The sequence below is a fragment of the Cetorhinus maximus genome, unplaced genomic scaffold, assembly GCF_964194155.1.
Source record: "Cetorhinus maximus unplaced genomic scaffold, sCetMax3.hap1.1 HAP1_SCAFFOLD_1684, whole genome shotgun sequence".
Lineage (NCBI taxonomy): Eukaryota > Metazoa > Chordata > Chondrichthyes > Lamniformes > Cetorhinidae > Cetorhinus > Cetorhinus maximus.
Window position 1 is genome coordinate 30,452 of NW_027597624.1, and position 26,976 is coordinate 57,427.

General features: G+C 42.4%; 1 protein-coding gene across 1 annotated transcript; it reads right to left on the reverse strand.

Moving 5' to 3' along the window:
- Window positions 1-4,380: 4,380 nt before the first annotated feature.
- LOC144676542 (P-selectin-like) lies at window positions 4,381-11,414 on the reverse strand. The gene is made up of 9 exons (XM_078536938.1): window positions 11,241-11,414; window positions 8,953-9,038; window positions 7,645-8,037; window positions 7,097-7,204; window positions 5,992-6,177; window positions 5,675-5,860; window positions 5,352-5,537; window positions 4,745-4,930; window positions 4,381-4,463 (listed from the first exon to the last, which is right to left on the reverse strand). The coding sequence occupies exons 2-9, from the start codon at window positions 9,032-9,034 to the stop codon at window positions 4,381-4,383; spliced, it is 1,410 nt and encodes a 469-aa protein (XP_078393064.1). The 5' UTR covers window positions 9,035-9,038; window positions 11,241-11,414.
- Window positions 11,415-26,976: the final 15,562 nt, after the last annotated feature.

Below are 26,976 nucleotides of genomic sequence, written 5' to 3' on the forward strand. Positions count from 1 at the left end.
AAGACTCAGAGGCCAGTTCCATTATTCCAACTACCAGCCCAACGAAGGTCAGCCAACCCATACAGCACAGAAATTGCACCTGGGGCCTGGGAGGGATTGCTGCTCACTGGACAAACTTGCTAACTCTTCAGGGAGTACCTTGATGTATAATTTATAATGGCAATGCGAATGATCCAATAGATAACACAGCCAAAGGAAAATAAACAAACACTTTTTCTAAGTATAACAAATAAAATGAATAGTGGTTTGAAGAAGAATTTCATAATTAACACTGACAAATTTTGCTTTCAGAGCTAATATTTGTGCACACTCTGGATGGACTGTGAGCCCTGGTACAAACAGGTACATAAAACCTAAGTATAATATCTACGGTATGATGCTGGTTATGCTGGATATTTAATTTTAGGAACAATTGACGCCAGCTGCACACTGTGAATACTTGCTGCAACTACAATTCATCTTTCCATAACCTGAAGGAAGAGGACTAAGAAATTATCTGTAGTGCCTACCGCCTACAGTGATACGAACATAGATACAAACATACGAATTAGGAGCAGGAGTTGGCCACTCGGCCCCTCGAGCCTGCTCCGGCATTCAATAAGATCATGGCAGATCTGAATGTAACCTTAACCCCACATTCCTGTCAACCCCCAATAATCTTTCACCCCCTTGTTAATCAAGAAACTATCTCCCTCAGCCTTAAAAACATCCAAACTCTGCTTCCACTGCCTTTTGAGGAAGAGAGTTCCAAAGACTCACTACCCACTGAGAGAGAATTTTTCCTCATCTCTGTCTTAAATGGGCGATCTCCTATTTTTAAACAGTGACCCCTCGTTCCAGATTCTCCCACAAGAGGAAACATTCTCTCCACATCCACCTGCCACCTCAATGTACGTGGCAGCGGCCTCTCCATGGGGTGGAGTTCTGGAGAGGCTCTAAAATGGCTGTTAATGGGCCAGTTAATTGGATTAAGATGCAAATTATTGCCATTCTCACCTCCTGACACCTGCTGCAATTTTTCCAGCCCTGCCACCTCCCAGCCTGTCTCCAGAGACCTGCTAAAATCCCAGTTATTGTTTTGAGATTTGAGTGCCTGATCACCTTGGAGGATTGGAGAAACTGGGCCTGTATTCTCTAGATTCAAAGAATGAGAGGTGACCTCATTGAAACTTACAAAATACTGAAAGGAATAGACAGGGTCAAGGCAGGTGAGATGTTTCCCCTGGTTGGGGAGTCGAGACCCAGAGGACACAGTTTCAAAATAAGGGGGAAGCCACTTAGGACCGAGATGAGGAGAAATTTCTTCACTCAGAGGGTTGTGAATTTTTTTGGATTCTCTACCCCAGAGGGCCGTGGAAGCTCAGACATTGAGTATGACGAAGGTAGAGATTGGTAAATTTCTGATTAACAATGGGAATAGTGTGGCTATTAGGCATTGACGTGTTCGATCAGTCATGATCGTATTGAATGGTGGAGCAGGCTCGATGGGCTGAATGGCCTTCTCCTGTTCCTATGTTCTTATCTGCCCATTCCCAGCTGGATTTGGAGTGCAGACCTAACTTCTCCAAACCTGATTACTTTTGTTCAAATGTACATTAAAGCATAGAGCAAAGCTTAGTTACAAAGTACCAGCAATATGGATGCAAAGCTAATCTTGAATGGTTATAACCTGACATTCAGAAAAAAGAGCTTGCATCTGCAGTGATTCTTTTTGAGCAACAGCATCAGCAACAGAGGAATTGAAACATATATTTTCTGTACTCCAGACCAAGAAACCCAACTGGAATCTGGGCACCAGTGGCAGGGTGGATGTAGAGAGAATGCGAGAGAATCTAGAACCAGGGGGTCACTGTTGAAAAATAAGGAGTCGCCCATTTAAAACAGAGATGAGGTGAAATTTTTTCTCTGAGGTTTGCTTCTAGCATCTTTTCAGGAAGAAAGTTCCAGAGTCTGAATATTTTTAAGGCAGAGCTGGATAGATTCTTGGGAAGCAAGGGGGTGATCGGCTATCGGGGTAGACGGGATGCAGATTTGGGGTTACTATCAGATCAGCCATGATCTTATTGAATGGCAGCGCAGGCTCATGAGGCCGAATGGCCTACTCCTGCTCCTTGTTCGTATGTTTGAACTGGTTCTGCTACACATCATGTAACTCTCTAGTGCAACTGTGAACTGTGGTCCCCTGGAGAACTTATACTTCACAATTAGTTCCTAGGTTTTTACAGACACTTATAGATAGTATAACAATATGGAACACCCTTCTTTCTTTAAAACTTAAAGACCCTATCAATGTAACTGTTCTAATCGTTGTCTTTTCGAAACTAAAGATTATTAATCGACTTTTGGAAATTAACTGAACCCTTCTTTGAGCCTTGGATAGCATGTATTCTTTTCTAAAAATAGTATTCACATTATCGCTTAGATCATGTAAATTTGACATTCTTTGCTCTTGGTGGTAAGTCTGCATGCTGCACAGGTGAGGATGTGTCTGTTGTTCCTGGCGTTGCAGCAGTTATGATTGCTGTTGCTAATGTGCCATTTTCTGCTGATGTTGTCAATGTTGTCTCTCTGGATATTGATCTTTCCTGGTGTTGCCGATGGTCTTTTCTGTTTTTCCAGCTCTGGTGTAGGTCAAAAATCAACCCTGTTTCTTCTCATTTGCTTACCAGTTACAGTCTTCTTACATATGACCTTGGTGTCTCTGCTTCAGCAACAACTTTTGCTGGGCTCCAGGTTTTCATGATTGCCTCCTCTATATATACACTTTGTCCTTTCAGCAGCTCAGGTGGGGATTTAACATGTTTGTTGAAGTGACCTCCTCTTTGCTGTGCTTCAGTGAGTTTTTGCCTCACTTTCTCCTGGTCACTCAGAGGATGTATTTTGCTTGGCAGAGCAGTCTTATATTTTCTTCCATTCAACAATTCAATGTCCGCCTTGAGAGGCGTGGATCGGAGTGACAATGAGGCAAGGTTTGGGTCCTCCTTGTTCCCCGACATTTCACAAGCATTCCTTTGACTGTCTGGGCATGTCTTTCTATAAACCCATGTCTTCGAAGGCAGTATAGGGGTGGTGAGCTGATGGTGTTGAACCCATACTGTTCAGCAAATTCCATAACTTCCCTGGATGTGAACTGCATTCCATTACCACATATTAATCTGTCAGGAATTCTTCCTTCAGCAAACAGAACTCGTACTGCTGAGATGATTGTTGTGGCTAACATAGGAAATAGGAGCAAGAGTAGGCCATTCGGCCCATTGAGCATGCTCCACCATTCAAACAGAGCAAGGCTGATCATCTAATCAATGCCAATTTTCCCCACTAGCCCCAAATGCCTTAACGTTATTCCAAACGTATTGACAAACAGACCACAGGAGGCTCAGGTACAGATCACAATCATTTATTCGAGCAATTGCAAGGAGAGAACCATCTCATGGCAACTTGAGGTAGCACTCTGCTAAATTACAAGTGTACAGCATATTTATACTTTACTGATCACATATATCTCTGCCATCAGGTACATCCCACTTTTCACCCAGGCAGAGACCTTCCCTCCCATCTAAGCTGGGACCATCTGTCCTTCCCCTATCTGTTGAAGAGCACACTTAATCTTAAACAAAAACAGAATTACCTGGAAAAACTCAGCAGGTCTGGCAGCATCGGTGGAGAAGAAAACAGTTGACGCTTCGAGTCCTCATGACCTTTCGGCAGAACTGAAGTATAGTTAGGAGAGAGGTGAAATATAAGCTGGTCTAAGATGGGGGGCGGGGGGAGAGAGAAGTTGAGGGTGGGGTGGTTGTAGGGATAAGCAAGCAGTGATAGGAGCAGTTAATCAAAAGATGTCACAGACAAAAGGATCAAAGAGGTGTTGAAGGTGGTGATATTATCTAAGATAAGTGCTAATTAAGAATGGATGCCAGGACACTCAAGGTACAGCTCTAGTGGGGGTGGGGTGGAAAGACTAACAAAGTTTTAGTTTTAGATTTAAAAATAATGGAAATAGGTGAGAAAAGAAGAATCTATATAAATTATTGAAAAAAAAGGGGAGGGGGAAGAAACGGGGTGGGGATGGGGGGAGGGGGAGTTTAAGATCTAAAGTTGTTGAATTCAATATTCAGCCCGGAAGGCTGTAAAGTGCCTAGTCGGAAGATGAGGTGCTGTTCCTCCAGTTTGCGTTGGGCTTCACTGGAATAATGCAGCAAGCCAAGGACAGACATGTGGGCAAGAGAACAGGGTGGAGTGTTAAAATGGCAAGCGACAGGGAGGTTTGGGTCTTTCTTGCGGACAGACCGCAGGTGTTCTGCAAAGCGGTCGCCCAGTTTGCGTTTGGTCTCTCCAATGTAGAGGAGACCGCATTGGGAGCAACGAATGCAGTAGACTAAGTTAGGGGAAATGCCTTGAACCAATTGGTTTGGAGCAGGTTACAATAATCTCATCTTGATTCTCCAGTTTTTCACATTGTACAGCTGAAACATGCAAAAGAGAATTGGTTGAGTTGCAATGGATGATGCAAAGGAGCTCAGGCACATGCATTTCACAAGCCTATGTGTTAACCTCCATTGAAGTCTATTTTCTGAATTAACATTATGATCCCAGCAGGATTATCAGGATTTTAATTTGAATTATGCCGATTTCACAATTACTATACTCAGAACAAGCCTGAGACTCCACCTTCAATGTTGGGTTTTGTGTTTAGACGATTTTTATCTTTAGAACTCTTCAATCTTTAGCTTCTATTTGTCTCTACCTTCACAGCTGGGGACAGGCGCTGACCATTCTCCTGATGCTCCACACCCCAGTCTGTCTGATCCTCGGAGCACAAACCCTTCAGCACAGCTGAAGTCACACGTTGAGTTGTAACTGAATGTTCCGGTAGGATGAGAACAGTCCATTTTCCCTTGTCCAGGAATTGACAGACTTCCACATGTCACAGCTGAAACAAACATCAAGCAATGTAAGTTCACATTTCTACATACAAAAGCTCTCACTCTGAACATAATTTATCTGAAATGCAATCTATTAAACTATTTCCAAATTTCTACTCTACACCCTTGGAAAATGGGACTCCCAGCATCTCATGGGCTTTTAGCTGAAATGGAAAAGCAGGATTGAGAAAGTATGACCATTGGAAAAGTTGGGGTGAGAGTCTGGCGTGGGTGATTATAGAAGGTGGGACATCTGGAAAGAACAGGCAGGTCGGAGGAGGACTGGAGGGCGGACAGCATCAGGAACTGGACAGAGGGAGGAATAACAGTGGTCCCAACATTACAGTGAGCAGAGAGATGCTTACATCTCCACGTGGATTGAGGCTAATCCTAGTTAGATGGATTCCTTAGTATAATTTCACACGCTACCTTCACATTTGGGGATAGGCGCTGACCATTCTCCTGATGTTCCACAGTCCAGTCTGTCTGATCCTCGGAGCACAAACCCTTCAGCACAGCTGAAGTCAGACGTTGAGTTGTAACTGAATGTTCCGGTAGGATGAGAGCAGTCCATTTTCCCTTGTCCAGGAATCACCAGACTTCCACATTTCACAACTGAAACAAACATCAAGCAACGCATGTTCACATATGTAAATACGGAAGCTCCCACTCAACATAATTTATCTGAAATCTAGTCTATTGAACAATTCTTGTGTCTACTTTTTATCCCTTGATATCAGTTCACAGTATACCTTCACAGTTGGGGATGGGCGCTGACCATTCTCCTGATGCTCCACACTCCAATCTGTCTGGTCCTCCGAGCTCAAACCCTTCAGTGCAGCTGAAGTCACACGTTGAGTTGTAACTGAAATTTCCGATGGGATGAGAACAGTTCTTGAATCCTTGTCCAGTAACCTCTAGTTCTCTGCATCTTACAACTAAAATATAAATTATGAAATTGAATATGAGCTTAAACACCCTGACCTATAAATGTGCATCATGTCTTTAACATTTTAAAATCTGCTTCAGAATTTTCTCTTTCTTTTATGGGTATTGTTTGAGACTATACCTTCACAGCTGGGCGTCTTTGCTGTCCATATTCCTGTCGCATTGCACCAGAGACTCTGTGACCCCTGCAGTGTAAACCCTGCTGCACACTGGAAATCACATGTGGAGTCGAAGCTGAAGTTTCCATTAGGATGGATGCAGTTCATAGTCGCTTGGTCAGGAACATTGAGAGTGGAACACTGTTCAACTGGATAGGAGGTATTGGAATGATGTGTTAGGTATTGTGTTACAATTTGCTTTTATATGTTTGTATAAAATCGCTTTATGAAATTAGAGCAAGATTTAAGCCTTAAAAAGTAAAACATGGGACTGATATTTGGAAATTATTTGTTGCAAAGAGTAATCAATGCGTGGGATAGAATTACCAGATATGGTAGTGGAAAACAAAACTCAAGAATCATTTAAGGAGCAATTGTGTTGCAACAGTGAGGAAAGGGCATTAAGTACTTTCTGGTTGGATGCACTGCAATGTGCTGAAGGCTGTCATTCATCCATAGTGATGATGCAATCTTCACAATTTGTCTTATGACTGAATAATAGTTTAAATGTTTTCCTGATGTGTATTAAATATTTTGGAAATAATTTCCGTACTTTCTTGTATATTGTCATTGACTTTTGATATGAAGGAAGAACTTTCTTCAGTCTATGATGGTTCAGCTGATCTAAGCTATGACAGCAGTAGAGACTTGAACATTGGGCCCTGGTTCTCATGAACTGCGCAGAGAAGGGTTGGGAGGGTGGGTGATCAACCTGACTCACTCATAACTCACGGTCTGCTGCTGGAAACTGAGTGTAGTGACGTTGAGTAGGGCAAGACCGTTCCACACCAGAGTTTTGGATTAACAAATGAAGAAAGATCATTCAGGTGAAATGGTGGAGGCCTGGCAGCAGCCAGGTAACCATACCCAGTAATGAGTTACCATTAAAATGAGGAGGAGAAAAAAATCCACAGGCAAAAAAAAACTGATAAAGTGAAACAGCTTGATAATTAGTAATTCAGATTACTGGTGAGTGGAGAAATTTAATTCAGTATTTACCTCAAATAATTGGTCATGTTATTTAATACAAGTCAGTTCATACTCTCTGTGAAGTTAACATGTCCTTACCATATTCACACTCTTGCCCATAGTATCCATCATTGCATACACATTTGTAATTTCCAATATTCTCGACACATTCTCCATGACCACTGCATGAAACGGGAGTGCACGAAGCTAAAAAAAAAAGGCAACATGACTCAGAAATCAATGCTTATTAATAACCTTAACACACAAAGAAGAGCATGAATATAAACTCCTATTAGGGCCAATATAATGGTGATATTGTCACAATGAACATTGTATTCAAATAATTCCATTTTATCATATTTACATTTTAATTAAGTAATACCTTACCATGTGAAAATTACAAATTGGATTATTTTAATGTCTAATGTCATATTCAGAGATTAGTCATAAATCATCCTGTGTTAGAGATTTAGAGATGACACTTGAATAATGTATCAATATTGGATCAGGATAGCTTAAAGAACCTATTTTACAGTAATTCAGGATTTGTTTAAAACCTTTAAATGTGATTCTGAGATTAACTTGTAATGATTGTAATGATAACCCAGGTGCACTCATTAAAATAATCTTTGGTCAATTCTTCTTACCTACGTAACACAAAGGTCTTTTCTTGCTTTTACAGTTGTTATCGTTCCACTTCCCTGTATCTTTGGCCCTTTTTATGTACATTTCTACACAGTCTTCATTTCCGTTTGCTCCTACATTATTAGGTTCATTATGAGCCCAGTTCTCTGCTTCTTTGGTTAGAGATTTATTAGTACCAACCCAGGTCCAAATGTCATTGATCTTCCTTATTCCAATCCAGTAGTAATTTTTTGCAACAGGTAGATACTCATCCAAATACTCAATTTCTCTTGCATTCTGGATTGCAACTAGATCTGTGTAATGTTCTTGACAGTAACGTCTTGCATTGTCCCAGGCCATATTTTCATTAGTATATTCATAGGTCCAGCCATGGATTCTTCCCAGAAGTGTTAATTCTGTAAAGAAAAGATGAATGAGTACTCTTCCCACTGTTTGAATCAATTTTCTTCCTTACTTACATGTTTTGTTTTGTACCAAATATTGTGTTTATTATCTTTTGGGGATTTGCTGGGAAATGGAACACATTGGCACTTCTGGTTCTAATGTCAGCATCAAGCATTCCCAAGTCTGTTTAGAAGTAAAGGAAAGCTGCTTCAACTTTACCCCAACTCTAGAGATTAATCCCCTTCTGTGCCAGTCTGTGCTTGTGGTATTTCTAAGTTAGATAGATGTCAGTGCCAATTAGTGCAGAATTAAGTCAGTTTGGTGCATACGCATTAGAAACTGGGCCTTTAAAGCCATCAGACAGAGGAGTTTGATTTTGGCATAGTGTTATTGTCCCTGGCCTAGTAATCCAGAGACCCAGGGTAATGCTCCGGGACCTGGGTTTGAATCTTGCCACGGCAAATGGTGGAATTTGAATTTCAATAAAAAAACTGGAATTTAAAAGTCTAATGATGACATGTGACCATTGTCAATTGTTGTAAAAACCCATCTGGTTCACTAATGTCCTTACCTGGCCTGGCCTACATGTGACTCCAGAACCACAGCAATGTGGTTGACTCTTAAATGCTCTCTGAACAATAGCAATTAGGGGTGGGCAATAAATGCTGGCCTAGCCAGCGGTGCCCACATCCCATGAATGAATAAAAAAAAGAAAGATTTTGAGGTTTCAGAGGTGAAAGGCCAGTGTCTAACTTGCTGAACTTGATAGTTTAGATACTTTTCTTTTTTACCAGTTCTTTTAGTCTTTCAAGGATATTAGTCGCAACCCAAGACAGTGCATATAAAAATGGAATATGATAGAAATCACCCATATTGTTAATAAGCAGCCTTACTGCAGCTTTTATTTTATGTTACTTATATCTTACCAAGAATAATGATGGTGAAGAACCACAGTTGACTTCCACCCTTCTGAACCAATAGGGGTTGTTGGTTTACCTTGTTTGTCATTTTGCTGTAAGCCAACAGAGAACAAGCTATGATTAATCATTTTCAAGTAGAATGGATCCTGTATATCAAAACCAAGATAAAAATGTAATATTTAAGGAATACTTTTCATTGTACTATTTTACTTTAAAATAAGCAACCAATTATAGCCTGATTATAGCATTCATTCTTCATGTATGTTAAAAACATGAGTTTTGAAATTATGCTGTGCAATGTTTATATTTCACTGGCTAACAGTTCCCTTAAAATACCAAAGGGAATTTCATGCAAGTACGTTAAGCATCTGTACACTTAATACTGTGATGCTAAAATTATAATTATCCGTGCGCCATGAAAGTAACAGATTAATTTAATCATTTCAACTCATAGCGGAGCCAGCTTTGGATTGGAACGGTCCTCTCCCTTGATGGGTGATTATTGCTATATTCCCTAGAAAGACTAACACTGAACAGGAGTATGACTGTTATACCCTTCCTACGAAGAATAACAATTGGTAGCAAAGTGCAAAGCGAAATGTAACAAGTTTCTAGGTACACCAAGAGTTTTTAAGTTTTTAAAATTTGAGCAGAGAACTGATTGCTCCACTAAAATTTAACTAGTCTGTGGCTATTGGTGAGCGGAGTTGGCGCATATGCATAGACCTCCGGTTTCCCTTGAGTTAACCACTGACACTTAGCTGACAGTTGAGACTACTGGTTGCACATGTCTCTAAGGAGATACTAATCTGCTGTTAAGTCAGTATCTGTGCTGGGACTGGGACTTAACTAAGAAGATTCATATCAATAACTAGCATCTGTAACATAAACATCATTGAGGTTTGGGTAGAATAGATGCTCAGGAATACCAAAATTTACTTTTGTTACAAACCTGTCCCTTGTAGCTGGATATTTGGCTAGTGTTCATATGTACATATTACTAACAACCCCTTGAAATCAGTTATAACCATTACATGATTAATAATGATACAGGTGTCAATTATGTTAAAGAAAAATAATTATGGTGTTAAGGGTTGGAGGAAGGATTTACCAACACTATTTTGTTACAATTTTCAGAGTAGAAATATGTGGGAAAATGAACCTTAAGCTTCTACTGAAAAATAGCCAAAATAACCATTGGATTTAGAACTAGAATTTAGAACAATTTTGCCCTCAGTTTTACATGACTGATTACCGTCAGAGCCTAGTGTAACAGATTTGGAGTTAGCTGGTTTGTACCAACCTATACATTGTAGTGTGATATCACCCTCCCCCTCCCCCTGGCCTCAGCAAAGGCAGCAATGTCTGACCTGTATGACATGAACATCACTTACCTTAATAATAATTACCTTAGAAATTTGATTTACTGTCTTTTTTATTGCTTGCTTTTCTCCTGAAGAAAATACTTTTGTTTCAATTAAATAAAAAAGTCTCCTTTTCTAACTCACTGATATCTTATGATGATAGACTGTGAAACTGACACCACAGCATTAAATAAAAGTTAACCCAAGGACCACCAATTTGCAAGACATCACATATTACTGCTTCAGCATTTTGTATCCATTATTACATTTTCTTTGGGCTACAAGTGTGCCTAACCTTTATAGGGAGAAAGACTGGAGGGTAGATTGGAAACATTTTAAATAGATTTAGAATTGAGTCTGATAATTTTGCCTAAACAGTACAAATTTTGCATCAAATCTTACTACAATTTTAAGTCTGAACATTTTGATTGGAATGCTATCTGACTTACTGATAAATTCCATTAAAGGGCACTGATGACCATTTTACTGTAGTAAGCCATAAAGTTAGCCATTTTTCTTCCTTCCTTTAATTCTCCTTAGCTATTCTTATTTGGGGCAGAGGTTAGGCTTCATTTGGCTTCAACACATTGGGCTCAGGAAGGGCCAAATCCACCAGAATTCCCAGTCTTGATTACTAACCAGTAGCCTCTACTGGACAGTACATTGTCTCCTCATCCAAAGATCAAACAATCTGACCACAAGTGTGGTGCCCTCATCATTGAATAGCCTGTTTAGGATCACATGTGAAGTGTGACCATTTGGGTAAAATACTAGAAGACCCATTGAAACACACTTCAGGAGATGAAGGAAGTTAAAGGGAGGAGAAAAGAGCTTTTCCCTTTCAAATAAAATAAAATAAAATTTGTTAAAAACCATTGGAAAATATTGCATGAAGTAAGCACACCAGTCTTTACTTTTGTTCTGTCTTACCTTAACAAATTTGGGTTCAGATCACTGCTGTTGATTCTGGTACTCTACAAGTGCACAGTTGAAAGTCGAATGAATGTTGAATGAAGGTTTCTGGTAGACTATCTGCACAAGAAAGGAGCAATGCCTGAAAAGGTTATCTTTGCAGACTGACACTTTCACTGCAGCTGCTAGCTAAATTTATATCCTCATTCATGCAAACAATTACACAACTTCCTGGCCTTCCCAGAAAATTCCCTGTGACGATGACTGATTAGAATAAAATAGACGGAACTCCACTCTTGAATACCCCAAGGCATAATGATGGACATCAAAGATTTAACCTGTTGCCTGTTATGAAATAAGTATAGCCATCATTTTTTACATCTTTTCTTACCTATGATTTTCACATTTTCTGTGCTACTTTTCAACAAAACTAGAAATATGATAAAAGATGTAGCACATCCAAATATATTGTCATTGAGCTGAATGCTAAAAAGGGGAATTTACTTTCTAACAGATGTCATGTATGATAACAACAGAGATGCCAGACTCTGCCTCAGTGCATCTCGGCTACCAAGCTTTCTTTTTTTGGTCAACTTCATATTTGAACCTCTCCAATCAGGTTTCCATCCCTGCCATAACATTGAAAGTACTCTAATCAAAGTCACAAATGCCATCCTCTGTGACATTGTGCACAAATGCTCCTCGTTCTTCTCAAGCTGTCTGTAGTCTTTAATGTGTTTGACCAATCATTCTCCTTCAACACATCTTCCGTGTTGTCCAGCTAAGTTGAAGTGCTTCACTTGGTTCAACACTTACCTATCCAGTCATAACTAGAGAATCTGCTGCAATGACTTTTCTTCCTAAACCCGCATCAATACCAATCGAGTCTCCCTATCCTTTACCCTCTTCCCCCCACCCCATTTCTCACCTACCTGTTCGTCCTAGCGAGATCACTCAAAAACACAACTGAAGTTTCACATGTACTCTGACATCACTCATAACCACATCTCGCGGCCTACTCAAGAACCTCTGTGTTGTCACACAGCTTGTCCAACACATGTTGGATGGGTAAATTCCCACCAACTAAATACTGGGAAGACCTAATCCATTTTCTTGGGTTCCTGCCAGAAACTCAATGTTCCTCACCAACAATTCCATCCACCTCCTTGTCCACTGTCTCATGCTGAATCGAACTGTTCACACCCTTGGCAATTTATTTGACATTGAGCTGAGCTTCTGACCTCATAACCCCTCAGCTAGTTTCACCTGCATAATATCACCTAACTCCACATGCCTCAGCCCATCTGCCACAGCCCTCCAAGATCTCCAACCTTTGTGTGTATCCCCCATTTCCCGGACACCACTGCTGATGGCCGTGGAGAAGGAATATTCCTAAGAAAGCATGAACGAACAAACTGCACAGTGAGAAGGCAGCCCTTGTTAATTGTATATTAATTGTACATAATTGTATGCTGGTGGTGGGCATTAACTGGGGATTCACTGGTGCCCCTATCAATAGGAATAGACTGAAACCGTAGTTGTTGGGCGAGGAGGTGTATATTTAGAATGTATACCTCTGTACATAAATGTTTATAAAACTGTGTAAAGATTGGCTCCAGTTTTATCCTTCACCACCTGGCTTTCTGGAGTATAAGAGCCCTCGGAAAGAATGTGTTCAATATTAACTTTATTGTCAGCACGCCTGAGTTCCAGTGAGTGTTACCACAGTGTTATCTAAGGGGAGAAAATGAACAGAACTTTACTTATTTCTCTTTGAACATCTAACATTCACCCATTGGCCAGATATATTTTTCCTTTACCCATCCCCATCCACTCTCTAAGTTTCTCCTGTCGTCTGTAGTCAGACTTTTCTTTAGGTATAGTTCCATTTTTGGCCGTTGTCCTTTGACCATCTCCCCAAAGTAGCAATGTTCATATGCAAGTATGAAAAGCGACAGTCAGCTAACAAATACTGTGATGATGGCACCACAGCTCAGTCTGATCATATCCTGTCTGGACAAGCAGGAGTCTGTGGATACCAGTAAGAAACTTAATTTTTAGCAAGGTTACCCCTCCTTAAGTTCTTACCACATCCTGGTTACAAACCTGTTAACTCAGCACAAGCAAGAAAATAAATCTGGGATTTTCCTGGCCTATGTGCATTAGATCCAAGTTGGATGCTGAATTTACCTACTGATGCATTAAAGAAACAACCTTTGAACTGCTATTTTTGCTTCAGTATATTTTCTTTGTGTTAAAACACCTATCATAGCAGGCGTTTCTTTTAATTTTTTATGAGTTTTGTTTTATTTTAGTCCAGGAAAATAAATTCCAGACTGACAGCCAAAAGTGTGTCTCATGTGCCAGTAACTGAAATGTTTTCCAAAAAGGAAGGAAAAGTATAGTTGGCTAAATAAAGACTTCTTTGCCCTCTTCCTGTTAGACAGCCTGTCGCTAGATACAAGCAAAAGAAAATGTTGAACGGAGCCTGGAATTGCCCACTTTAATCCTTTTTGAAGTTAAAGCAAACACTATCATAAATATTTTTTTGGTATCATATGCACTGAGTAAAAGTTAAAGAAGCACTCCCAACTAAAATATATCAGATGTTAGTGCTTAGCAGCTTCTATATCTGTGATGTTCTTCAAAGTAAGATAAATTAATCTCTTCCATTTCATGTATGTCTCTCTGTCAACCCCCGTACGTATGAAGTGCTCAAGGTTGAGTTATTTTAACTGAAGCCTTATGTTTTATCAAATAAAAACAAAGTGCTGGAACTTCTCAGTATCTCTGGCAGCATCTGTTGAGAGAGACACAGAGTTAATGCATTAGGTGGATGAACTTTCATCAGAACGTTAAGTCTTGTGCGTGTTTCTGCTGTACATATACAGTTTTCTGAGGCAAAGCATCATAGCTGCATCTAACAAGAAGCTGGATAATGAGGGAGAGAGAAATAGAAGGGTTTGCTGTTAGGGTTAGATAGAGTGAGAGAAGGCTTGTGTAGAGCATAAGGTATAACCTGGTTGGCTGGGATGGCCTAGTTGTGTTATTCACTCAATGTAATTAATATAGCACTATATAAGTGTAAATTCAGCAAGGTTGCCTTCTTGGTGCTTGGATTGGAGAATTGGGTATCAAACTCAACTTGGTCCCTTGAATCCCTAGAGCCCAAAAATCAATCTCAGCCTTAAATATACCAGCGATTAATCACCACAACCCTCTGGAGTTAACAGTTATAGGTGTTATGACCAGTCCCCAGCAAATTCCACCGATTTGTCATGATCCTGGATGAGATACCTCAAATTGTTAATTTCCCGAACGGGACCCCAATTTTGTTATGCTCCCAGGTGAGGAGGATTGAGCTGGCACCCCTTCTTTATTCAATCCCATCTATTGGTCACAACGAGGTTAATTTAAAAAGAATCCCTTCCCTTTGTGGATACCTTTTCCCAGTCCAAATGTGTTTATGTTTTAGAAGGTGCCAATTTAACCAGGCTTTCTTCAGTTAAAGAAAATGTAAGTTTATTAGTTACTAAAACCCTGGTAAACATAATAAAAACACAACACACAAACACACAGTTCAGAAATGAGGAGTTAAGTCCAAAAATAAAAGTTAACAAAGGTACACAAATCAGTCTTTGGCTTGTCTGTGAGGAGTAGATGGTGAAATGTTGCGGCTGTTAAGTTGGATGATCCTGGTAGCCCTGACTTTGGCAATTGAGCAGTTGGTTTGGAGACACTTGGTTCTGCAGTTTGGCTGAAGGAGTTGTCCTGTTTCCTTTTTGACTGTGGTTTTGCTGACTTGTGACTTGCCTCCAGCAACAGAGAGAGAGAGCAGAGAGAGACTTTTACCTAGACGGTGCCTAGTTGCTGCTCTTTTGCTCTGACCTTCACAGCACACAGTAGCACACCTGAACTAGAACACACAGATCAGGTTTGCAGCTGGTTTTTTAACCCCTTTCCTTGTGTATTCCAGGAAGGGAAAACCAAATATGTCTTTCGCCCAGAATCTGCTTTCTTTCAACTCAGGCCATTTCCACATTCTGAGATATAATTCAACAAGAGATGGTTTCTGCTGAGATGTGGTAATCAGTCTCTATTTTCTCAGCAACCAGTGGTGATTAAAGTTCAGTCTTTTGCATTTCATGTGTCTCTGTCTGAAGTAGGCCTTGACATCTTTTTAGGCAAGACATTCCATGTTCTCTCTGGATTAGTCGATCAAATATAATCCTCATAGGAATTTTCTAGCAAGTGGTTACTTTATAGTCTCAGCCAGCTTTTGCTTGTATGTCCTTTTTTAAAAAAACACATGTCTTCCTCAAAAAATTCAATATGCCCTTAAGTAATTTGGGCTGTGATCCATTGTCATGACACAGGTGATAGACAGAAAAGTAGAGCTGAGGCCCCAAAAAGGTCAGCCATGATCTAATCAAATAACAGAGCAGGTTCAGGGGACCGAATGGCCTACTTCTGCTCCTAATTTGTATTTAAAATTAACAAGGGAGTAGAAAATTCTAAAAATTCACAACCCTCTGAGTAAAAGGATTTCTCCTCAACTAGTTGTAAATGACAAATCCCTTATGCTGAGACTAGAACCCCTACTTCTAGACTCTTTAGGCTGGGGAAACAGCTTCTCAGCATCTATCCTGTCAGGGCCTCTCAGAATCTTATTTGTTTCAATGAAATCATTTCTCATTCTTCTGAACTCCAGAGAGTATATGCCCATTCTACTCTATCTCTCTTCATAGAACTCCTCTCATCCCAGGAATCCATCAAGTGAGCCTTCGTTGCATACTTAAGGCAGGTATGTCCTTCCTTAGATAAGGAGACCAAAACTGCAGACAGTACTCTGGTTGTGATCTCACCAATACCCTGTACGATGGCAGCAAGAATCTCTTGATCTTGTACTCCAATCCCCTTGCATTAAAGGCCAACATTCCCATTGCCTTCCTAATTGCTTGCTGGACCTGCATGTTTACTTAATGCGTTTTGTGCACAAGGATACCCAAATCCCTCTGAACACCAATATTAATAGTTTCTTGCTTTAAAAAAAATTCTGTTTTTTCCGTTCTTCCTACCTCACATTTTCCCACATTATATTCCACCTTCCATCTTTTTCCCATTCACTTAACCTATCTATATCCATTCACAGACTCTTTGGGCCAAATATTCATGGTTCCAATTGGGACCAGAATGGAGACGGAGCCAGGGAAAAATGGCAGCTGGCACCTGGATCCAGAAGTCCTGCTTCCATTCCAAGCGCCAGCTATTTTCACCAGCACTGGAAAGGGGGTGGCTGTCTGCTGCTTAAAGTTGTCAGTTCAGATGCCCCATGATTTTTATGGAGTGGGGGCCATGATCAGGAAGGTCTCCTGATTTATATCTGATCAATGAGGTCGTGATCTGTGACCTGGAGGCAGGAAAAATGTTTCCTGCTTGACAGTTCTCCAGGAAATGCTGCAATCCTGGTCTATCGATGTCACCCATAGTCAGAGCTGGCAGAGCTTTGGATGCAAAAGGTAACAAAGCATTGCCAGGCTGCCTTCACAGTTTTATGATCTCTTCAAAGGGCGATGGTTCTTTTAAGTGGTTTTTAAATTGTGTGATTATTTTGAGAGACTCATGACCCTCCAGGAGGGAGTTTATTTTTTCCCAATAGCTTATTCAGCTGTTTATTTTTATTTTTACAGATCTTCGAAGTGGTTGCAGTGTGTTATTATAAGGCCAAAAGTGAACACTGGGTGAGGGGGGTGGGGGAGGGTGGGTATGGGGAGTGTGGTTGAGGGGGGATGGGGAGCATCATGGAACTGATCTGCATTGCCTAATTCATTGTTTCGAGCTGTCGATGTTCTCCTCCACGGAGACAGGCCTCAAAACGGGGCTGCATCGGCATCGACTTGCCTCCATCTCTGGGCCCGTTTCTGCCTCCTGCATGATGACAGGGTTGAGAAAATTCCTGACTCCCGACATATGATTCAACCACAAAAATCCAGACCTTTGTAACCTCCTCATAACTTACCTTCAGAACTAGCTTTGTAACATCAGGAAACTTGCAAACATTGCACCCAGCCCTTTCATCTAAATCATGTTAAAAACTGAGGGCGGAATTTTTCCAAATTTGCACTAAGTGTAGTAGTGTGCGGTTAAAATGACATTTTACCCGCCGGCCACAGTGATGGGTTTTCACACAGTATCGTCCCTAACCCTCCTCATTATTTATGTACTCCCGAAAAACACGCCGTTTCCATGGTGGGCGGGTTCTCATTCACCCACTCGCCATCACCCTGCCGCTGCATCACGCCGGGCGCCATGTTTAAAGTCCAGCTGCAAGTACACATCTCAGTGCTTCCAGCTCACCACTGATTCACGGAAGACATGGCCTTGAAACTGAAGAAGATTGCAGCCTCCAGGCTTTGTAGTTCCGCCAGGATCTCCTCTACCCCCGCATTGGCTGCAGGATGGGCAGCAACAGCACTAACCTGGCTTGGGAGGTGGTGGCAACTGTGGTCAGTGCCAACACCCTGCAAAAGAGGGCAGCCACCCAGTGCCGCAAAAAGATGCATTATCTCCTCCGTTCTGCCAGAGTAAGTCACTCATTTCGTCACTCAACTCACACACTCACAAACCTATCACACATCCACAGGGCCCGCACTCATTGCCGATTCAAGGGACATCACCATTCACTCTCTCACCCACATCATCATTTTCTTCACGGGACCACTCAACACCCACACAGGCTAGGCATACTTATCAGCTGGGCTGGCAGGCGACCTGCTTACACTCTCTCCATCTCTATCCATGCAGGTCAATCCCTTTCCCTCACCTCAACCTTCACCTTCTGAGTTTTGAATTTCAGACACCTGAGAACTGCTACCTGCCCAGTCACAGGAGCCCCAGGAGGAGAAAAGAGAGAAATACCACAGCACTAATGAAGAAGCCTCACCACTCGATCCGACACTTACAGTCATCTGCTCAGATATGGGCTTCATGCATGAAGGTTGGGTTGCAGCCACACCGAGGGGGAAAGGATGGTTTGTTTGCCTTGCCAGTGAGGTTGTAGATGTGTATTGCTGCAGAGGACTCACATGAAGACCTCAATGGGGCAGCATACCGCTGGGCATGCACACCCATATGCTGGGTGTATTGGCTGACCTACCACACAGCCTCCTGTCACTGTCAAGGAGCATGGGGGAGTTCAGCTCTTAAGTGGGTAGAGGGCACTGCATAAATCCTGTCCTCTCTGCAGCTTCTGCTCCATCCCTGCCATTGAGGTGTCAGTTGTGGCTCAGTTCATAGCACCCTCGCCTTTGAATCAGAGGGTTGTGGGTTCATACCCCACTCCTGGAAACCAAGAACTGTGATTGTACTCAAAAGAGTTGCAATCTGTGACTGTTGATAACTCGAAAGAGTACCCCTGCCATGCTGTTGACCCATACCTGTTGCAGCCATTGTGTGGACAGGTCACCTATTCCTCTGACATCCTTGTGAGGATATAGCAACACACACTGCCAAATCCAGGAACTCAACTCCAGAAACAGTCCACTGAATGACATATGTTCAAGCAATGGATCTTCATGGTCCTGATTAAGAAGTCCGCTGGTGAGGTCTGTGATGTTAGGAAAGAGCCACTTGTTATGATCCCAGCTGATGTTATACAGGTCCCAGTTAAATCCTAGGGTAGAACGGGGCTTGATAGATCCTAACTTGTATTTTTTTTAGAAATGTGGAGAGTGGCTACTGACCAAAGTCACAGGAGACAGCTGATGAACTTTTAACAAAAGAATAAAACATGTACTAAACAAGAAAAGATGAACTATATTACAATGCTCCTTCACGCACAACTAAACATTTACAAATATATACAAATTCATAAGGATGACACAAGTTAGAAAAGCTATCTTATACTCTCATGTTCAATGTAGGTACACAGTCCATGTAAACCAATAGGCGACATGGTCAGGCACACCACACTCTGAAACCAAGTGACAGATGCCACCCCAAACAGATGCTATGGACCCTTCATCAATTCCCCCCAGACTCTTGTCACACTGTGAGCCAACTGGTCTCACTGAACTCCACCTTCACATGAGGGTTTCAAATCTCCACTCTCAGAACTACTTTGGAATCTTCTCCTAAACGATGCTTTCTCTCAGATGCCTTCCACAAGGGGCCACCTCCAGATTTTCGAACTCTCCTTCTGATATTCGTCTCCCCTGGATCGCCAATCGCATTCAAGCTTCCTTCCACACACTCTCAGTTTCAGCCGTGCCAACAGAACACCACTGCTTCACGTGGCCATAGTAAAGAGTTACAAACCTCTGGCTGTCTCCTTGGATCTTCTGACTTCTCGCAAGCCTATTTTGCTTTAAGTCTGCATCTTGCAGCTTTCTCCCTTTAAGCTTGGAGCCTTCCTCTCTACTCCTTGCTTTCAGTTACACTGAACAGGATCTTTTCTAGGTTCCTGTCTTTGTCCTTTGACGTAACTGAAAGGGCTTCTTGGCCTTTCTCTTTTTCCTTTAGGACCTGCTCCCTGCAGTTTTTTCTCCCTGTAGATTGCTGACAACTTGGTATCTCCCTTGAGATCCAGAACTCACTTGACATTCACTGTTGCTTTAATTTTAGAGCAACTCATCTAAAATTCTTAGACATTTTCCTCAGCAGTCTGCTAGTATGCCAGCTAAAGAGGCTTAACTGCTCCCCTCACCTTGGAGAATGATGACCAACTGAACTCAAACTCCTTTCAGTTTCTCTGTCTGTGTGGGGCCCATCTCTTTGGACCCCTGTTGCTAAGTAACAGCACAGTTTTTTTCTCCCTTGTTTGTTTTATCTTCCCTTCCAGAGCCCTAAAATCTTATTAGAATGAAGGCAATTTTTAAAGTGAAACTAAAACTCAAGTTTCCCCTTTTCTTAACACACCAATACAGAAACACATATTAAACTTCACTCTTACCCACAAACACAAATATAACTTACTTAAATTGGCTAGTTCCTAACATACTTCACATGCATTACACAGGGGTTGTCCATGTTGGCATCCTTCTCAAGAGGGTGGGTCATTCTGGAAGCAGCCGGGGTGCAGCACGCACCTCCCTCCAGGAGGGTGCAAAGCTTATGTAGCACCATGCCCAGAGGCACTACCTCAACCAAATTCACACCCAATAGCATTTTCAAGGAGCTGTGACAGGCACAATGGGCTGAATGGCCTACTTTCAGCTCCATGGCCTGAATTTTACCATGGGCTTTGGGACCCTGTTGTTGGGACAAAGAGCATGTCCTGAGCATGCACTTGGCGACAGCAGGCTTGGCTCAGTGATTTTCATCAGAGGCGACCTCCGAAATGGCCTCTTGTGGGAGCAGTGTCCGAGTAAATACATCGGACAGGCTCCTGATGCCCCAGGAGGGGTGGTCAGTGCTGAGGCAGGCAGGAGTCCTTGGGACCTTGAAGGTAAGTAAATTAAAAATTAAAAATGCATGGGAACAAGTGTCAGACTGGAAATTCCTTTGGGGGGGGATCAATGGAGCTGCAGGTAGCTGCCTTTTGTGCCCGTGGCCCCCTCTGTGGGCCATGGAGTGGGGTGTCCAGCTCCGGTGACCCCCCATGAGCTGCCACAGGGAGACTGGCTCCCTGAAGTTGGTGGTCTCCCCATGAGGCAGGGGCCTACCGTTCTGCTGTCGGTAAAATGCTGTCATCCCGATAAAATGGCCCTTAGTTGGGCCTTTAATTGTGTAAATCAGCTTCTCACTACCCAACCAATACTGGAAAACCTCCCCGGCAGTGGGACTGCATCAGGGAGCTGTTCTGTTGCAGCTCCCTGATATTTTACCGGCTTCCCAGTATGTCAGCTGGGGGCCAGTAAAACTCTGCCCTCTGAATCTGGCACTGTAGCTTAAATTATTTCACAACCCATTCTCCTTTAAAGCATGGTGCCACTGAGTTTGGGGATTGCTAATTTGACCCAATGCAGTACATTTGTTTCATATGTGGGCTTCCCAGAAATTGACTGGCATGACTGAAACTGGAAGCCTGTCGGACACTGCAGTGTGGCTTGAAGAGCAGCAGTGAGTGGCAATGTGCGGGATGCTGGGACTCAGCATTTACCTGCCCTTAGAATGATTAAGTACTTTTTAAAATATTGCACCAAGCCACCCAGGATGAATGGGCAAGGGGTAACACGTGAGATTTGAAATAGGTTCCAAACAAAGAAATAACACTGGGCGAGGCAGAGGTGGATGGAAGCTGTTGCTTCAGAGCGGCAGCAGCAGAGAGAGGGTGATACCCTGAGAGACCAGGAAGAACATCAGAATCAATCTTCCATGAGGAGCTCTCTTCAGATGCTAATGTAATTTCCAGTATTTCCCAATTTGTTTCAGACTGCCAGCGTTCTGAGTTTTTCTTTGATTCCTGGTAAATGATGGAGAAATGATGCGGAATGACCAGATCGGATACAAGTAAATATTGTAGGATGTATTTTGATTAAAGATAAAGAAATATTCCCTTTTTTTAATAATTGAAATTCTTTAAATTTTCTGAGTTGAATGTTTTGTGGCATGTGATGTCATGTGAGAAATGTCAGCATTTAACTTTATCTCTCGTGACTTTTCCAGGCCCTGGTTGTGATGCATCATCTGTGTGTCCACGTCTGTGGAACTTTAACCCAGGATGAGTCATTGTTTTTAGTACAGGAAAGAGAGCATTTCCCACTTTGGCTAATGCAAACTTGCTGACTCCAATGTGATCTTTATGTAATTAAATTCATTCGGGTGTTTGATTGCTGGGTTATGGAAAGTTACTTTCACACCTGGGCATAAGCTGAAAATGTTTGATTTTTCTATTTATTATTGTACATAATTCCTGTATTGAATCTTCCATTTGAGATTCAAGGAGGCAAACTTTTTCTCAATTTTCTCCCTTCTCCTGAAAGTGGGTTTGAGTTCCAGGAACACTGACACACTGTCATTGAAATATAATAATTTTCATAATATTATTGTGGTTTATTGTAAAGGTAGGTTAATAATGGGGTTTGGATTAGTTTCTCTGTTTGAATGTGTGTGTGAGGGATTTAATTGAATTAGAGACAGCTGGCCTGGAGTTTTGAGTTATCAAAAAGGAAGCTACATTTGAAATGCTAAATACGTAAACATGGCTGAAGTTTTAGAATGTGTGGTGTGAGGAACATTTCCACATTTAGATAAACCAGAGTAGTTTGAATTTCAAAGAGATCATGAGATGTTACACCTAGTCATCCGAAGCTAAGTCAAATAGTGTGTTTATTTTTCCCAAAGGTTGCTGATAATATGAATACTGTGGAACCTTTATATTATGGAAAAAGTGAAGTTGCAAAAACATATTGGAACAATGGATCTGCATTAAAAAGGGAGAAACATGTATAAAGGAAATGAGATTATGTGTAAGGAAGAAAGCATTCTAAGATCTAACATAGAGGCCTCCAGCCGCTATGCCTCAAGTTGCTGTCTACAGGAACTGTAGCTGAGAAAATTAATTTTGAATATCATGTCCAGGGTATTGTATCCTTTGCCTGGGTCTGTTGAAATCTATTTTGTTCTACGGAGGTGTGACTGGGATCTAGATTATTTAGGAGATTTAGGAGTTATTATCGAAGTAATTTGTAGACATAATAAAATGTTTAAAATCTTTTCTTTAATTAATAAATGTTTAATTTAATTTTGTAAAAAACCTCTACGTCTTGGTGGACTCATTACTACTGAATTCAAGGCAAGCATCTCTAAACAGTCGTGGCAGCTGTTTCAAGTTTCCCTCTGGGGCTTGAGCAGCTCAATATTTACCATCTACTGTGCCATAACAAAATAATAGCTGCTCATGACATAGGATGAATAAATTCACAAGTGAGACACTTTGGAAAACTAACCAGTGAAGACAGAAGGCCTTATTAGTGTAGATATTTACTGTGATTTTTATGCATTCTATTTCTAGCACAATTTTTCAGCTGGACAGAATAATTTTTGTTGTTGTTGTCTGCATATTCTCACACTCTTTTCTTCCTTAGAAAATGGTATTTAAATGAAGGCATGCTATTAACAATTGCTTTGAGATGCCTTGTCATGGTACCATATCTGTGAAGACATGATCATTGAGATCATAACAATAAGGATTAATTGTTGCCAATTGTAGATTCTCTGGCTGCGAAGTTTGGTTGCCTGGCAGCTGTATTTGTGCTGCTACGAGTGTCATTTTAGATCAAAATGGTGTCCACACCGTGCACTCTCACTTCTGGTGCTGACTGTGCCAGACACCATTTTGATAAAGATGTTAGTGCAGGAGCAAACAGAAATGTCCAGAGTAGGCAGATAGTGATGTCAGTCAGTGTGTCATGGCGATTTGATGCTAACAGTGCCATTTTCGATCGAAGCGTTCCAACTAACACCCTCTCTTAACCTCATGCAACTGAGCATGCATTCAGCAACAGGAAGAACAGCACCACACCAGCACTATTTAGAGTGATCATCAACTACTTTCAGGCTAGTTGCTAGCTGTTTCCTCTACTGGCCGATGCCGATTTAGCAGAAGTGTTTGGTAGTTTGTATCATCATTAAAAGTTGGTGAAGTCACTTGGGAGTCGTTTGGCACTCTTCACGGGACGTGCTAGGCCAGCATTTTTATTGCCAATCACTAATTGCCCTTGAGAAGGTTGTGGTGAGCTGCCATCTAGAACCGTTGCAGTCCATGTGGTGTAGGTACACCCACAGTGCTGCTTGGGAAGGAGTTCCAGGATTTTGACCCAGCGACAGTGAAGGAACAGTGATATATTTCCAAGTCAGGATGGTGTGTGGCTTGGAGGGGAACTTGTAGGTGGTGGTGTTCCCATGCATCTGCTGCCCCGGTACTTCTAGATGGTAGAGGCCATGGGAGTGGAACATGCTGTCAATGGAGGACTAGGTCTGACTTCAAGGGTTCTACTCAGACCAATTGCTGCCACACATGGGTGCAGTTATTTCTACTTCCCTTGGCCTGAAGTTGCAAGGCAGGATGAGAACTGCATTGCCAGTGGCTGTGAAGGGATTGTGGCCATGAACTTTTATACACTGTCTCCTTCCTTGCTGGAGCAGGCGATATTTGTAATATCTCCAAGCTTTCCATCCACTGTTGCACAAAATAAGTCAATACTCTGAATGCAGAGAGCTGGCTACATTTCATTCTCTCTTGCCACAGGACAGCAGGTGGAGTGAGCAAGGAACTTTGTGAGGATTGCAGACTTCCTCATGCCACAGGTTGCCAGTGGCTGTACACACATCATTTTGTGGACAGTGTATGTAAATTCAGAAATACACTGTAACTGGAAGGGATTGTGCTCCCTCAGTTTCTAGCTAATGTATGACCATACTCAGTGAATCATGCAGGTCAATGCCAAGTATCCTGGCACCAGGCATGATGCTTTCATTCTGCAGCAATCTGTTGCACTAGCTGCATTAGAGTCAACAAGATAAATCAGAGGGTGGCTACTCAGCAACAAGGGCTATCTGCTGATTACTGACTCATGACTTCAGTGCACATCTGCGCACAAATGGGCAATGAGCATATAACAGAAGGCCTTGCTGGCGCACAAAATGTTATTTAGCAGATCATTGGGGTGTGTAAGCAACACTTCCAATGCCTGGACTGCTCTGGAGAAGACCCGCAGTATTCCCCAACTTGTGTCTGCATGATCCTGCACAACCTTGCCATTATGAGGGTATAGCACCTGCCACCAGGTATACGGCGAGCAGCTGGGGAGGAGGAGGAAGGGGAAGTGGAGAAGCAGCAAGAGGAGGAAGAAGAGAGGAGGCAACCAACACATACCCCTCTGGCTGGGCAGTCTGTGATCAATTCATCGAACTGTGGTACCTGTAACTGTAACTGCAATTCCCCATTCATCAGCAGTCTCACACCTTACTATCCTTACCATCTCACAGCATCCTTTCGGCCACAGTGCTGAAATAAAAGTCACCACAAAACATTCCAAACCAACTTCTATCAATCAAAATATTAAATCTTCCTTACAAAAGTCAACTAATCACCGTTGTGCATTCCCTTAGTGCCTGTCTTCCATGTAACTTTGCCTGTCCTTGTGCTCCTACGTAACACTACCTCAATGCCTGCAGAAGGTGATTGGAATGCTGCTGACTTTCAGTGGGGGAAACCACTGATAATCTTGGAGGACAACCGTGAGCGGCCCTGGGCCTTGAAATCCTGGCTTGGAGCTGCACTATCGTGGAAAAGTGCACCATGGTTGCATCCAAATGTGTACTAATGGATTTGGCCACTATGTTCTCATTGGAAAGGATGAGAGGTAACTCTGCACAAAGCCCTTTGCCAAGTTGGAGCCGGGCTCCTCCATGCTCCTTTACATTGACAGCAGGCGTACTGACAGGTTTCCCAATGCATCAAGCATTTTGGTGTACGTACCCATCAGCATTTTTCTATAGTCCACCCACCAAAGTTTTCATCTGAATCCTCTGCAGAAGAATTAATGTGTGACCTCACCTTCTGGGGAATGAACACCTGTGCTACCCTTGTCCACTCTCCTGGTTGCAGACTACTTGTGATGTCACACTACATTCAGATCTCTCTTCTAAAGTACCCTCTAAAGTATGCACAATGTCCATGTGTGAGCTGGTGACTGCAAGCATGACAACGGATGACAATCCCTATTCTTCATCATCACTGTCTTCCTGCTCTTCCACCTTCTGTTTTTCCACCACAGACTAGCCATGTTGCTGTTCTTGGGTATCAAAAAGAAGAAAGGCACAAGGACAGAGTTGTGGTGAAGGAAGGGTCGGGTAAATAAGAGTTGCTTTCTTACACCATGAGCAGCTTGTAAATCAGGAGAGGTTGTGAGATGAGGCTGAGGTTGGATGGGAAAATGAGGATTAGATATAAGGATACCATCATCTGCAGTGGTTTCAGCCCTGCTGCTGACCGTGGCCTCGGTTATTCTTGCTCCAATAATGGCCACCACCGTCTCCTCCATAGGTGCAAGGACATGCAGGCATGTCTATCCCCCTCCAGATAGCTGCTGTTGCATCCTGTTATGCCCCTCCTTGTCCGGGAAGAGAGATGGATGTGTGTCAGTGAGTGGGACACAGTGGCCAGGCTATTTAGGTTGGCGAATAGGGGGCGGGGCCCACTCGCCGACATGTAAAATGACGGAATTCCTGACGTCACCCCACATCATTTCAATTTTCAGGTCGGTGGGGGCTCAGCTGAATCAGCTGTGCACCCGCTGACCTGTCAATGGCCAATTGAGTCCATTTAAAAAGTAATTGAAGTAGTTAAAGGACCTGCCTGTCCAACCTTAAGGTTGGCGGGCAGACCGGGAGTCCTGGCGGGCTTCAGAAAAAGCATGAAACCTCATCCATGGGCAGGATGAGGATTCATGTAGGTTATTAAAAATTTAATAAAAGTTTGATTAAAAGTGAGGGACATGTCCTAAGTGAGGGGACATGTCAGGGAAATTTTATTTTTTCCCCTTCACCATTTTTACATTTGACGCCGATCTCCCTGAGGCAGCACTTAGCCTTAGCGAAAGAGCACACTCTCGGCTGAGGGATTCCCCCCCACCGCCTGCACAGGGAGCGCACAGTGCTTCCGGGTGGATGTCACGCTGAGCAGGCCTTAATTGGCCCGCCCACGTAAAATGGTGGCGCGCCCCTGATTGGGGGCGCCAATTGGAGGCGTGCCTCCTCCTGCACTTCCCCCCCGATGGGGGGATAAATTCTTCCCAATATGTTTGGCTGT